Source organism: Sapajus apella, unplaced genomic scaffold, assembly GCF_009761245.1.
Source record: "Sapajus apella isolate SASKATOON/1434 unplaced genomic scaffold, GSC_monkey_1.0 scaffold1, whole genome shotgun sequence".
In the NCBI taxonomy this organism is placed as follows: Eukaryota; Metazoa; Chordata; class Mammalia; order Primates; family Cebidae; genus Sapajus; species Sapajus apella.
The window spans coordinates 37,645,007-37,659,211 of record NW_022436941.1 but is presented as its reverse complement, the minus strand read 5'-3'; the positions used below and the strand labels follow the sequence as shown (position 1 = coordinate 37,659,211).

General features: G+C 36.3%; 1 protein-coding gene across 1 annotated transcript; it reads right to left on the bottom strand.

The window, feature by feature from the left end:
- Positions 1-8,933: 8,933 nt before the first annotated feature.
- On the bottom strand, positions 8,934-10,472 carry LOC116560808 (trafficking protein particle complex subunit 2-like). The gene has a single exon (XM_032292321.1). It carries the CDS (start codon positions 10,328-10,330, stop codon positions 9,908-9,910), a length of 423 nt encoding a protein of 140 aa, XP_032148212.1. The 5' UTR covers positions 10,331-10,472; the 3' UTR covers positions 8,934-9,907.
- Between the last annotated feature and the right edge of the window lie 3,733 nt (positions 10,473-14,205).

Genomic DNA, 14,205 nt, shown 5'->3' with positions numbered 1-14,205 from the left:
TAGTAAAAAAGAAGAAATCTAAAATGTAGTCCCTGGCTGGGCAGCTCCATCATACATTAATAGATTTTTTTTTTAATGAGGCTCAAATAAAAGAATTAACTAATCTAGTTATACTAATCCCACTGCCTCCTTAGGTTAATTTCATTTCTGGCACTTTGAATTTTCGGAGTTTATTTTCTCTTGTATTATATTTCCCAAAAGTCATAGAACTCTTAGAAATCTTCTGGAGTTTCAAATTTCCAGAGTCTTTTTCTGAGACTTGTTTGGCCTCCATTTGAAAGAAAGAGATCCTTTCTTAAAAACAAAACCACAATTCTCACATCTGTGATAAAATACGGTACCCAGGTAATCCAATTGAAAATAAATAAAAGAAAGGTAAAGGATTCATTCAACAAACATTAATTAAGTTTATCTGCAAAATACAAAGATTAAAAAAGCACAGAACCCCTAAAGGGTCTGTAATCTAGTAAGGTAGCTAAAATAATCCTAGAACTAATTAGAGTATAAGGCATAAGAAAAACACATGCAAAATGTCATCAAATTGTTATTGAAGAGCAGAAAGGCTTCATTAAACAGACAGTATTTGAGTAAGTAGAGGAGGATTATTGGAAAATGCTTGTTATAGTACGGGATTAACAACAGGGCTATATTCCATTGCACTCAGGATAGTTCAGGGTAGCAGTAGTGGATGGGCTGGAAAGCCAGGCTGATATACCTAGAAATGTTTCAAAACCTTGAGAAGGAATTGGACTGCAACTTCATTTTACATATTTGATTTTATCATACATGTTTATATGCTGAGATCTGTTAGTAAAAGTTCTTTATTGAAAAGAATGAAGAAAATAACGAATTACACTTGGAATGAAATCTCAAGTTAGTCTGAATTCTTAGGAAAAGGAGTATTGTTCTATGTAAATACTGGATAAAAGTTCTTCATCAGACGTATGATTTGCAAATATTTTCTCTTAGTATGTGGGTAACCTTTTCATCCTCTCAGCCTTGTCTTTCAAAGGGAAGTTTTAAATTTTGTATTTAATTTTTATCTCTCTCTCTCTCTCTCTCTCTTTGTGTGTGCCTGTGTGTGTATGTCTTTGCGTCTCTATCTCTTTCTCTTTCTTTGTATCTCCAGCCCATAGCTCTGCTTTCCTCAGTGTTGGCTTTATTCTCTAGAATGTTTTTCTATGTGATATAAAAATGTCTGTAATTGATGTCTGTAAAAAGTTAAAGAGAAAGACTCCTCTATGCACCCCATATCTATATCAATCCCCAAAAGGATTCAGAAACACAAGAACACTAGCATTTTTTTTTCTCAGAAATAACAACAGATAGCAACAACTTAACCATTAGTCCTTGCAGCTCACTATTTCAAGAGAGGAAACTTCGTTGAAGTCTCTGAGACGGTTTCTGTCACGTGCATCACGCCGTCATTTCTGTGCTAATCCATAGCAAAGAATGGTCCATGGCTCCACAGGAGAAGTGCTAGCCACTTAAACAAAATTTGGATAGGAAAAAGAAATGGTTGCTAAATAGGCGACAAACAATCCACTACAGGTTGGCCACAGTTCATGTTTAGAAAATTATATGTGTTTATTGATGGATATCTGCTAAGCTCTTTGACCTCAAGTATCTCACAATCTAGAGGGAAAACAAAGCATAAATTCACTATATTAAGTTTAGTGATGGATGTAGACAGACATTTGACAAAGTTCAGAGTGAAGAATCATAGAAAATGTATGTTAACGTTCAAGAAAACAGAAAATAAATGGAAGTTGTAGGTAGAAGTTGGTAGTGGAGAACTTTCTTTGCACAGTTCTCTAGTAGTAAATTAGCTTTTTAAATCACCCTAGTACCTATCGAAAAATCAAATATCATATCATTTTCTCATTGTGTCATTGATACTCTTCCAGTAAGAATTTAATTCCAGAGCAATAGGAATCTAATAAAAGTTTCAAGAAACAAAGATCTAAGTGAGAAGTGAAAGTATGTCCTGAAAAAAACGGCTGCAAAATGTTGCATTGGTCTCAAAGTTACTGGGCTAAAAGGAGCCTGAATTCCAGACCATAGCATATAAAATATTTTAGTGTCACTTTCATATTTGTATATGTAAATACTTAGACATTTTATGATGTTATTTTCTCAAAATACCTAGTATATACTTTTAATTATAGATTAGAATAGATATGTGGATTATAAATATATAAATAAATAACCAATTGACAATTGATTAATAAACAGACTGACAGTCACAGAAAGAAGGAGTGGAAGAGATGGTGACAGAAGGAGAGATGAGGGAGATATCCACATACATAGATTCCTCATAAAGAGTTCTTCTTCAGGGTAGTTATTAGCATTGCAGTGAATGACTGACATCTGGTGGTAAAACTTAGTAAAAAATTTGTGTGGATTGGTGCATTCAAAAATAGGTGTTATTTAGTGGATAATGGCTGTCTTCAAGTAGAATAAAACACAGTCAGTCTTTCAGTAGTTATGTCTACATTATGCCAAGTATCCAAATATTTTAAAATATCTGGAACTCAGGTGTCACATAGATACTGACAGTATCTGTATCCTCTTCACCAACAGAGGTGGGGCCTGGGAGGTGATTGGATCATGGCAGTGGTTTCTTCATGAGTGATTTAGAACCATCCCCTTGGTGCCGTTCTTGTGACAGAGTTCGTGTGAGATCTGGTTGCTAAAAAGTGTGCAGCACCTTACCTCCAGACTCTCTCTCTTGCTCCCACCATGTAAAATTCCAGTGCCCGCTTTGCCTTCTGCCTTGAGTAAAAGCTTCCTGATGCCTCCCCAAAAGCAGAAGCCACTATGCTTCCTGTACAGCCTGCAGAACTGTTAGCCAAATAAACCTCTTTTCTTTATAAGTTACCCAGTCTTGGGTATTTCTTCACATCAATTCAAGAACAGACTAATACATTAGGTAATATTTATTGAAGTAGGTAGGATTAGAACTGGACTTCTGAAAACAAGAAAGATAGGAAGTAGAATGGTAAAAACAATAAGGTAGAAACTTCAGGTGATGGCGATAAGTAAAGAAGAGAGGCATAAATGAACGTGAACATAGTAAACCCATGGAACAGTGCTCTGATTAAGGAAATAGAATATTTTGAGAACTAGTATTCCACTATTTGGCAGGCCCAGAGTAGAGTGAACTTTGTGAAATTAGGTTTTGTTTGTGTGTGTTTGTTCATGTGAAAAGAAATAGGAATAGTCACATTTTTTCTTCAAATGGCTAGTGACACAATAAAAATATTAAGGTAGTAAACTGGTAGTGGACAGAAGGTGCCATTGGAAAGGGGACTGAAAATAAACTGGAGTCAGGCAGGCTACTGAATAAAATGTTGAGGTGAAGTAACCTTGGAGATTGGCAGTGGGAACTTAATGGAAAGAATGGTGGCTTGGTCTGTTAAGTGCTGCTGTAACAGAATATCTGAGACTATACAATTTGTAAAGTAAAAGGGATTATTTAGGTCCTGATTCTTCAGGCTGGGAAGTTCAAGGGCATGACCCTGGTTTCTGGTGATGGCTTTTGTGCTGCATCATGACTAAAAAGAATGCTTAGTGATAAAACGTTACTTGGTCCTAGGGGCCTAGGTTTTGGCAGTTAGTTTTTTTTTTTTTTTTTAAAGAAAAACTTCAGAGAAATTAAATTTAACAGTTTCATTACGAAAAGGATGATTGGTAAATTGGGCAGCCTCCAGAACCAGAATAGGTTCAAAGTGATTCCAGGGCTACCACATGATCTGGATGTTGGCCTTATTTGAACCTGGTTTGAACAGTTAGCTGCCTATGATTGACCGAAGTTCAGCTGCTGTGATTGGCTATTTGTTATAAGAGTAGGTTACAGTTGATTTATATATAAAGTTAGGTTAGAGTTCACTATGCACAGAGACACCGTTAGGCAAAATCTAAAATACGTATGAGCAGATTTTGGCAAAATTTAATTTAACAATTCCACCCTTTGGTCATCCTCTCAATTTTAGGAGATTGATCAAACTTTAAGCATTGACATCACTCCCTGTCAACATTGTAGATGGACTTATTTGGTTTCAAATCCTACTGGGAAATAGCAGAACAGTAGGTTTTGTAAGGTGGGAATAATGAAACCGAACAATAGAAATACAAGTTTGTTGACATAAAGTTACTTCAGCTTACTTTTTGTAAGGGTTAGAGCAGAGGGGACTTTCTTACTGTACTGGAATATCCTGTTTTCAAGAGAAAAGAAACTGGTCTGTTTTGGGATCTCTCTCTTTCCTTAAATTTTCAGTTTCATTCTGTGGCACTTAGTATGAGTGACTTCATTTTGGTTTAGTCTGGTCCCTTGGTACCTAGAGCAGGAGCTCAATCCAAAATAATGGCTTCGCATAATTTAATTTAATAATTCGCCCCTTTGGTCAGTTCCTCACTAAGGTGAAAGTGTGACCAAAACTTAGGGCATCAGTATTACTCTCAGTTACCATCATTTTGGGTTTTTAGTCTCAGTACATTATTGATAGGCAATGATGTGCTCACGATCATAAATTTTTTGAGTTTTAATTGTTCCAGTCCAAGACAGACCATTGATGATCTACATGTGGCTACATGCAAATATTCAAAATTTTTAGAGAATACAGCAAACCAATAAGACTGCTATTAAGACTCTATTAAGATTATCAGAAGGATAGTACCAACATTTGGGAGTATGTTCCTTAGTCACGTTCTCCGTGAATCAAACCAACTAAAATCAAATAAATCAAAGAATGGGACAGATGAACAGTCTACTTGTTTTAACCAAGAAGCCTGTTTGTTAATTTCCTGTGACTGAATTTATAATATCAATGTATTCATCTATGTGTGCAAAAAGAAGTGTCAGCAACTGTACAGATTCCTTTCTGGTTATCCAGTTGTAATCTAGAGTAATTCTATTATCTAGCATAACTTTAGCAAGATAAATTTTAAAAGTCTGTTGTGAAGTTAGAGTCTTTGCAGTAGAATCTGCTATAGAGTCTATATGCAGGATAAATTTTTAATCCTTGCCTTATTTATATTTACTCTAAGTCATAGATTAAAGAGACCTAACAAGTATGCCCATACAGAAGGGTAAAAGCTTCCTGGCAATATTCTCTTTAACTTAAGATGTAGGCTAACAAGAGTGGAACAATGTTTTGTTGCTAAATGATTATGGAGCAAGAAATGTACAATTAAAATTCCAAGCCCAGGCCAGGCATAGTGGCTCATGCCTGTAGTCTCAGCACTTTGGGAGGTAAGACAGGAGGATCACTTGAGTTTGAGATCAGCCTGGGCGACATAGGGAGACCCCTATCTCTACAAAAAATTTGTTTAAATTTAGGCATGGTGGTATATACCTATAGTACCAGGTAATTGGGAGGCTGAAGCAAGAAGATCGCTTGAGCCTTGGAGGTCAAGACTACAGTGAACCATGATCATGCCCTGCACCTTAGCCTGGGTGACAGAACAAGACCACATCTCAAAAAACAAAAATAAAAAATAGAATTCCTAGCCTACCGTGTACCTTTGTCTTCCATATATCAAGGCATATGTTTGCCCATGTATAAGATTCACTGTAAAATCCACCACAAATAAAAGTATACCCCATGGGTGAACACAAAGCCCCTTTTCCAACTTTATTTTAATGATACACTATCTGAAATGGTGAAGTTTGCAGTTTCTTGACAGAGTCTGTGGTGGAGTTATTACAGGCTAAAAAAACATAAAAGTCCCTGGCATGTAAGTCAATTTGCAATAAACTCCATTTGGGATTTGGTGCAAATCTTTCTTATGATATGTTCATTGTTTCTGGTTCTTGCATCTCATTATTGAGTTAAAATAGTAAGTGAGAACAAGTGGGGCTAGAAATCTTACCACTAGTACAATTTGAACAAGTTATGTTGAGATGTTGCTAAAGTTACCCAAGGGTTAACCAAAGGATCCCTTAGGTTATGTAAAGATCTGAGTTTGGCATGGCAAATTCAATACCCCATTGAGTTGCCCACAAAAGCTATTGATTGTGAAATTCTATTTGCAGCATTATTCTGCCAAGTGAAAGTGGTAGACATAAGTAAAACAAAACAAAACAAAACAAAAACCAATTAAGAAAAGTAAGAGTTTCATGATAACAAGAAAGTCTTGATCTATGATCTTGGAAAAGCTGTCCACATCTAGGATGCCATCTGCATCCAGGAAGAAACTTACCTCATTATGTTTACCTTAAGGTCTTCAATGGGTATACAGTTCCAAGAGTCTGGAGGGGTCTATTTGAGTTGTGAGATGTGGACCCAAGGTTTAAGGTCCCAAAGTTTTGCTGCAATGTTGGTAGCAAGGGCAGTCTTTCTCTGATGTCATTTACAGAAGATAACAGATTCTCTGGGTTCTAGATTGAAAAGAGTTTGATTGTCTGTAGTCAGTGGAATATGAAAACTTCCTTTACTCATGAAAATACACTTGGGTATAAAGCACTGAAGTCTAGCAGCATTTAGTCATGTCAGAGTTTAGGAGCAGGGGATACATGATGTGCTATTTTTAGGGGCATAGGCCTTTCAGTCACTATTCCATAAAAAGTCAGCCTGTTAATATATTTTCCACTGGAAATGGATCTGATTGTCACTAATTTGCAATACCTTGACCAAGACAATCCAGTAGATTCACTTAGCTTTGTCAAATCCTACTGTATCTGTAACATATTTAATTGTTTTACAACTTGCCCAGCGAAGTGAGTAGCTCTATCACGAGATTTCTCCAGGAATGCCCCATAAAGAAAACAAATTTTCTAATAATCTTTTAGCTACTGTTGTAACATTAGCCTTCCTGCAGAGGAAAGCTTCTATACAACCAGAAAATGAGCACTGAAAATACCAGTTGAATGAAATCCTCCTATAAATGTTCAAATGGCTCATCGGGTAGCAGAAATGTACCTGAAATTTGTCTTCCCAGAATTGTGCGTTTGAAAAACCAAACATTGGTCATATATCATTTTAGAAATTTTAGGACAGTCACTACACTAATATTTTTTTCATAATTTGGACCTTTTTTTTTTTTTTTTTTTTTTTTGAGTCGGAGTTTCGCTCTTGTTACCCAGGCTGGAGTGCAAGGGCGCGATCTCGGCTCACCGCAACCTCCGCCTCCTGGGTTCAGGCAATTCTCCTGCCTCAGCCTCCTGAGTAGCTGGGATTACAGGCACGAGCCACCATGCCCAGCTAATTTTTTGTATTTTTAGTAGAGACGGGGTTTCACCATTTTGACCAGGATGGTCTCGATCTCTTGACTTCGTGATCCACCCGCCTCAGCCTCCCAAAGTGCTGGGATTACAGGTGTCAGCCACCACGCCCGGGTAATTTGGACCATTTTATCTCATCCATGATAAATCATAGAGTGCTGAGCTTTTAATAATGGAAGGTTTAAAGAGTAAACAAGGACCAGTTGTTCATCCAGGCTCTCCATGAGTCTACATTTAACATTGGACTTATATCCTCTTAAGTACAAATTTTATTTATCCTATTCAGGTACATAATGCTGTTTATTAAATGAGTTATCATAGGTAATCTGACTTGGATCATGGAGTTCATTCAAACAAATTCAGTTCTGTATGACTTGGCATGAAAATCCACCAATGTATTTCCTTGGTATTTAATTAATTATTGTCCTTCTTGGGTTAACAGTTTTATAAGCTAGTCTTTTCATTAGAGTTTTGCAAATTCTTACCCAGTCCATGCCATTGGACTGGGTTAGAATTCTCAGAAACCTGTACTTGTCAATGTCCTTTCCATTCTTTCCATGAACCTGCTTGAAGACACAACACATTAGAATTCCCTTGCTTACAAAGAGGTTTCAGAAAAAGCATCAGAATTAAGCAATTAACTGTGGACAATAAAGGCTTAAAATGATCATGGTTAAAGACACAATTAATAAGAAAATTTGGTTATTTCTGTGGCCTATAATAATTTAACATAATAACCATAATTATGACTGAGAGCATATACAAAGACAGATCAGAATTTTGGAAATTACATATAATATTGGAACACATTAATAACATATCTACACAAATATAACTCAAAAGATTAGGCATCGTTTCTCATCTGACAATGCTACTCATATAATTTAACATATCAAATAAGCCTGTTTATTTTCTCTTTCATTTGCTTTGAGAGCCCTCTGTAACAACCCAAAGTCAGTTTGAAGTCAAAAAGAATTAATTTTGATTTTGAAATTTGATTTTAGGAAGCCTATAAAATATGTCAAAAGTTCAAAACAATTCATCAAGATAGGATTACAAGTCACTGTAAAATAATAGCTATTCATTTTGCAAAAGTGATAATTAAAAGATTTTTAAAATAAAAAAAAAATTACTCTGAGATAGGAGACTGTTTTCCAAATAATCAAAGACCTAATAAAGACAGCATGAGACACAAAAAATCTGTTCCTTTCTCTCTCTCTGCCCCTATATTACTATTATTATTACTACAGTTTACTCAAAGCATAAACAAAAAAATTTTTTATTCTTTCTTATTAATAATACACAAAAATATTATTTAAAAAAGGAAATCAAATTTTAGTTTTGTGTTAGTGTACTTTTGATATTAAGGCTAATTAATTCATTTAACGTTAGTGTAACTACACAAGATTTTCTTTTACTCTTTTTCTTTCTTTTTTAAAAAGTTTTAATATCCATTCAGTTTTGTCTATATCACTCCTGTCTTTGTTCCTCCATTTCGAAACAAAATTTTTTTTTCCTTGCACAAACATCTTTAAGAAATCAAATAAATAGGGTTAAGATGATGGTAGCAATTTCACAAGGATACAAGATAAAGCTTAGAATTGCTCAAAAGTTAGTCAGAATGGAACAAAATTGTTCATATGCTCCCAATTAGCAAAGGTTGTATTATTTGCTTTTCAGTGGAAATTTACTATTTTACGGTTAAGATCTACTTATACGAACAAAGAGACCATTCCCAGCCCCGTCTGGTGTATCATCTAAAAGGCTGAGACAAATGTTAATGTAATCCAAGCTTTTCTTTGACAACAATCCTAAAAATTGCCTTACAACTTTTTATAAGTACTGGTATCAACAGTTTGAGGGAAAGGTAATACAAGAATATAAAGTGACAGAAACAACGAACTTCACTGTGGCAACTGCTCCCATCCTCTTATTCCACAAACATGGATCCAGGTTCTCACATTATAGCAGGATCACTATTCCTAGCCTCTGGCAGAAGCAGACATGTGACACTTAGCACTGCACAAGTGTTTCTTTGGCTTCTTGAGTAGCGCTGTGTATACTGTCTATACATTTTTATAACATCTCTAAATGGATAAATAAATTAACATTTATTATGTCCTATCACATTTCCTTCCCAACTGCAGAATATTTTAGTGTTAAATATTTAGTTTTCAATCTATCTACCAAATCGTGACTATGACATTTGTTTTGAGATTGTTACATTAAGATCAACCTATCTGGGCTGGGTACAGTGGCTCACACCGGTAATCCCAGCACTTTGGGAGGCTGAGGCAGGATAATCGCTTGGAGTCGGGAGGCAGAGGTTGCAGAGGGCAAAACGCCATTGCACTCCAGCCTGGGCAACAGAGCGAAACTCCATCTCAAAAAGCAAAAGATCAACCTATCTGAATTGGGCAAGTCATTCCCAATTTTTAAATAAAAATACTTATTTTTGATCACGAGCTCTTTATAAATAACACTGTTCACAAGGAAATACTAATTGATATGTGACATGAGACAGAATGTATGATTTTTAAATATAAAAGGAATTTCATTAAGTTTAGATAAGCTACGACTACACAAAAGTTTTCCAGGCTATTTAATCAAGTAACTTATATTGCACACATTCCTGAGTATACACCACTGTGGTGACATCGTTTGTTTCAGAATTCCCTGCATTCAGCTTAAAAGGTGCTTCTTCCCAAGAAACTGCACTTTTCTGTCAAATGCACTTGATCGAATAGGAGAATTGGGTTCATAAAATGGATTAATTGAAAACTTTATATATAAATCATAAACATCAGTAAAGAAGTTCTTTATTCCATCTTCTTGTCTTATGTCATGAAGGATAATAAATCTCATATGCCCCGCAGTGACAGATGCTGACACAAACCATTCATTGAACTTGTCCACCGTTTTCAAGTACATGTTGTTCGACAGCCACATGTTCTCATCTACGAGGTCAAGAGCAGCATGAGCTATGAGCTGGTTCAGATGACGATGGTCGTCTTTGGATTCTGCCTTCCCAGCTGGCAAAAACTCCATTTCAAAAACTGGATTATCATGATGGCCAACGATTACAAAGTAGAAGCTCCCAGACATGGTCTTCAATATATGGCTCCTCTGTGGATCTCAACCTGGAGCAATCTTGCATCCGAGAAACATCTGGCAATGTCTGAGGATATTTTTGGTTGCCACATTTGGGGGAGAAGGTCCTACTGCAGAAGAGGCCGACAATGGAAACACAATCTGAAACAACCTTTAAATAACCTCTAAACTGGATAAAATCACTTTTCCTAACAAAAATTACCTTTTTATGCCTTCCTTATTATTACCATTCTCACCAAAAAATATGATGTTTCTTGCACACTTTGCATAGAGAATTGTTTCACTTATTAGTACTAGTTTTAATTACATATATTAATTAAAATTTTAGCTCTTAGTAACTTCAATTTCCAGTGAAAAACGTAGGTTGTAAGTAGCTTTGAATTGTCTTCTTTCATTTCAGTATAGATGAAATCATTTTATAACTTTTAGAAATCTCTATTTCCTCAATTTTTTATATTTGTTAATGAATCCAAACACATTTATCTTCTCTGTATTATATAAAAACAGGATTTTGAAATACATAAACTTATGATTAATAATGAATGTTTCAGTATTTTAATTTAAAAACAACTCAGATATATTATAAGGAACTAACTTTAAGGTTTTATATTGCTGAAAAAAATTTTCGAAAGTATGACAAGTTTATTTACACATTTTTATGCTGTTTACATTCACTTAGTTATACATTCTTAACAATTATGTTTGAATTTCTCACTGTGAGAGATGGGAAAGTTCTTCTTCAAAGTTTATAGCTTAGACTACATTATAAAGAGTTATAACCTCTTGCTGTATGGCCATTATCTGCTATTGGCATAAACATATACCCGTCCTCTAAATCAGCTACATCTTAAATTAGTTACCTTGACTCACTCCAGCATGTCTGAACAGAACTGGGCAAGCTCCAAACCCTGGTGCATGCCATTCCTTATTTGGAAACGCTCCTGACCTTCTCCTGACTGGCTTCCTCTTCTTCCTCCTCTTCCCCCTTATCTATTCAGGAAATTTCCAAGTTTTTGGCCAATTGGGTCAAGCATAGAATGTGAGGTCCCATTCTGGGCAATGGAAACTGGACGCAGCAGTAGGGCGATTGAGTCAGATTATGAAAGTTATAAATGTCCCTGTCTCCTTTGTTCAGGTGTGCTCTTGTGGCAAGACTGCCGGTAAGTTGCACCCTTCCTGCAGGAAGTAAACTAACCTTGCTCAGTAATCTATTGTCTCAGTGTGGATTTTTCCCAACGTTATAAACCCATTCCCAACATCATTAAACAAAGCTAGACATTGTAAAAGTTCAGAAAATATCACCTGAAAATATGTTGCTTTCGTATATTATTGTTACCAATATGTAATCAGTGAGGCTTTATGAATTCTTACCTCTCTAAAGACAGATTTTCTGGTTTTTTGTTTTGTTTTAGAGACGGAGTCTTATACTATCACCCAGGCTGGAGTACAGTGGCACAAACTCAGCACACTGCAACTGCTGTCTCCAGTGTTCAAGTGATTATCTTGCCTCAGCCTCCCGAGTAGCTGGGACTATAGGCACCTGCTACCATGCCCAGCTAATTTTTGTGGTTTTAGTAAAGGTGGGGATTCCCCATGCTGCCCAGAGTGGTCTTGAACTCCTGAGCCACCTCCCAAAGTGCTAGGATTACAGGCATGACCCTCCATGCCTGGCCTAAAGACAGATTTTCCAGAAGAACTCAGTTGTCAATTGTCTTCTTCCTTGAGAGTTCCAGCAACCAGGACAGATAAACTTTTACTGCAGGAGAGGAGACTTCATTACACCCAGATGGACCTTGTCACAAACCAGCACCCATCCTTCTTTTAAGGGCCCATTCATCTTTCCCCAAAACCACTTACTACTTCTGGCCTAAGTTTGCCCAAAGTGAAGAAGGAGGGTATAGGCAAAGGACCAGTGAAGCCACTAGAAAAGCACCTTAAGCAAAGTAAAGCCTTCTTATACAAATGTAAACTAATACCTTTGCATTGTGAGAATTTCTAGTGACTCAGTCTCTCTTCCCAGTGAATGCAGGAAACACCCATACAAATGGAGATTTCCTTTATTGATGTAAACTTATTTTACAAGAGAGTTTCAAAATAGCCAGCTAACCAACACAAAGATATTTTGGAAATCAAATTAGTTTAATAGGTGGTCCTACTGAGTTCAAGGTAGAGCCCATTAATGACTAGAACAAAAAAGGCATTTTCTATGCCTGGACTCAGAATGGATAGCTGAAAAAAAGAAGTAAGCCTACTTTACCTGATGAACCACCGTTTATACTTTATGCATTTCTGTTTTCATATGCAGACAGTAAGAGTAACTTGTCAGAGACATCTAAATGAAAGAGCAACATTATCTTGAATAGGGGCTGGGTAAAATGAAGCTGAGACCCATAGGGGTGCATTCCGAGGAGGGTAAGTCATTCTTAGTCACAGGATGAGATGGGAAGAGGTCAGCACAAAAATACAGGTCATAAAGACCTTGTTGATAAAACAGGTTACAGTAAAGAAGCTAGCTAAAACTCACCAAAACCAAGATGGCAATGAGAGTGATCTCTGGTCTTCCCCACTGTTACAGTCCCACCAGCTCCATGATGGTTTACAAATGTCATGGCAATGTCAGAAAGTTACTCTATATGGTCTAAAAAAGCGAGGACACCACACCTGCAGGAATTGCCTGCCCCTTTCCTGGAAAACTCATGAATAATTCACTGCTTGTTTAGCACATTTCCACACTGCTGACTGGGCAATTTGCAAAAGAAAGAGGTTTGATGGACTTATAGTTTCACGTGTCTGGGAAGCCTCACAATCATGGCCAAAGGCAAGGAGAAGCAAGTCACATCTTACATGGTAGGCAGCAGGCAAATAGAGAGCTTGTGCAGGGAAACTCCTCTTATAAAACCATCAGACCTTGTGAGACTCACCCACCATCACAAGAACACCATGGAATAGACCTGCCCTCATGATTCAATCACCTCCCGCCAGGTCCCTTCTACAATACTCAGGAATTCAAGATGAGATTTCAGTGGGGACATAGCCAAAACATATCACACATAATTTTTTTTTAAAAAATCATAAAAATAGGCTGCTCTGCCCATGGAGTAGCCATTCTTTATTCCTTTACTTTCTTAATAAACTTGCTTTTGCTTTGCACTATGGACTCACTCTGAATTCTTTCTTATTTGAGATCCAAGAACCCTCTCTGAAAGTCTGAATCAGGATCCCTTTCCAGTAACATAACTAAATCAAAAGGTTATCATACTTAACATTCCTTATCAATGAAGCACTTAAACTTTTCGTTTTGTAAAATCTCTTTTAAAAGAGGCAAGAGAAATTTTGAAATCTTCTTACAAGCTTCTGCATATGAATAGACATCCCTGAGCAAGCCTAATTCAGGAGGCTTCATTTTTAAATGCATTTCTTAAAATGTAATGTTGTTCACATGGAATGTTCTATCATAATTTTAAATTATCTTTAGTAAGATTTTGTCAGTTTTGTAAGCATTTGCTGTTTTAGGAGTCTAATATGCATACAGTCCATGTAAAATAAGTACAGCAAGAAGGTGGAGTACTCAGTTCTTCAGAAATTAAAAATCCCATTTTCACAGAATCTTGTCTTTGTTTTTGGTTCTAAGATAACCTTGATAACGTTGCCAATAACTTTTTCCTACTTCAGTGTAAAAAAAAAAAAAAAGAAAAGAAAAGAAACCATAAAATCCCTAAAACCTGAAGTTTGCCTCTCCTATTGTAATTATCATTTAATGCCAATTTCTGTCTGACATAGTCAGACATCTGAAGCTTCTAACTGGATTCAATCTAGTAAGTTATTGTATCTAATTTTATCCTGGACCCAGTCCAGTTTCTGCCATAACT

Bases quoted from the DNA above. Each gene is read 5' to 3' on its own strand.
- LOC116560808 (XM_032292321.1), bottom strand. From the start codon at position 10,330: ATGTCTGGGAGCTTCTACTTTGTAATCGTTGGCCATCATGATAATCCA.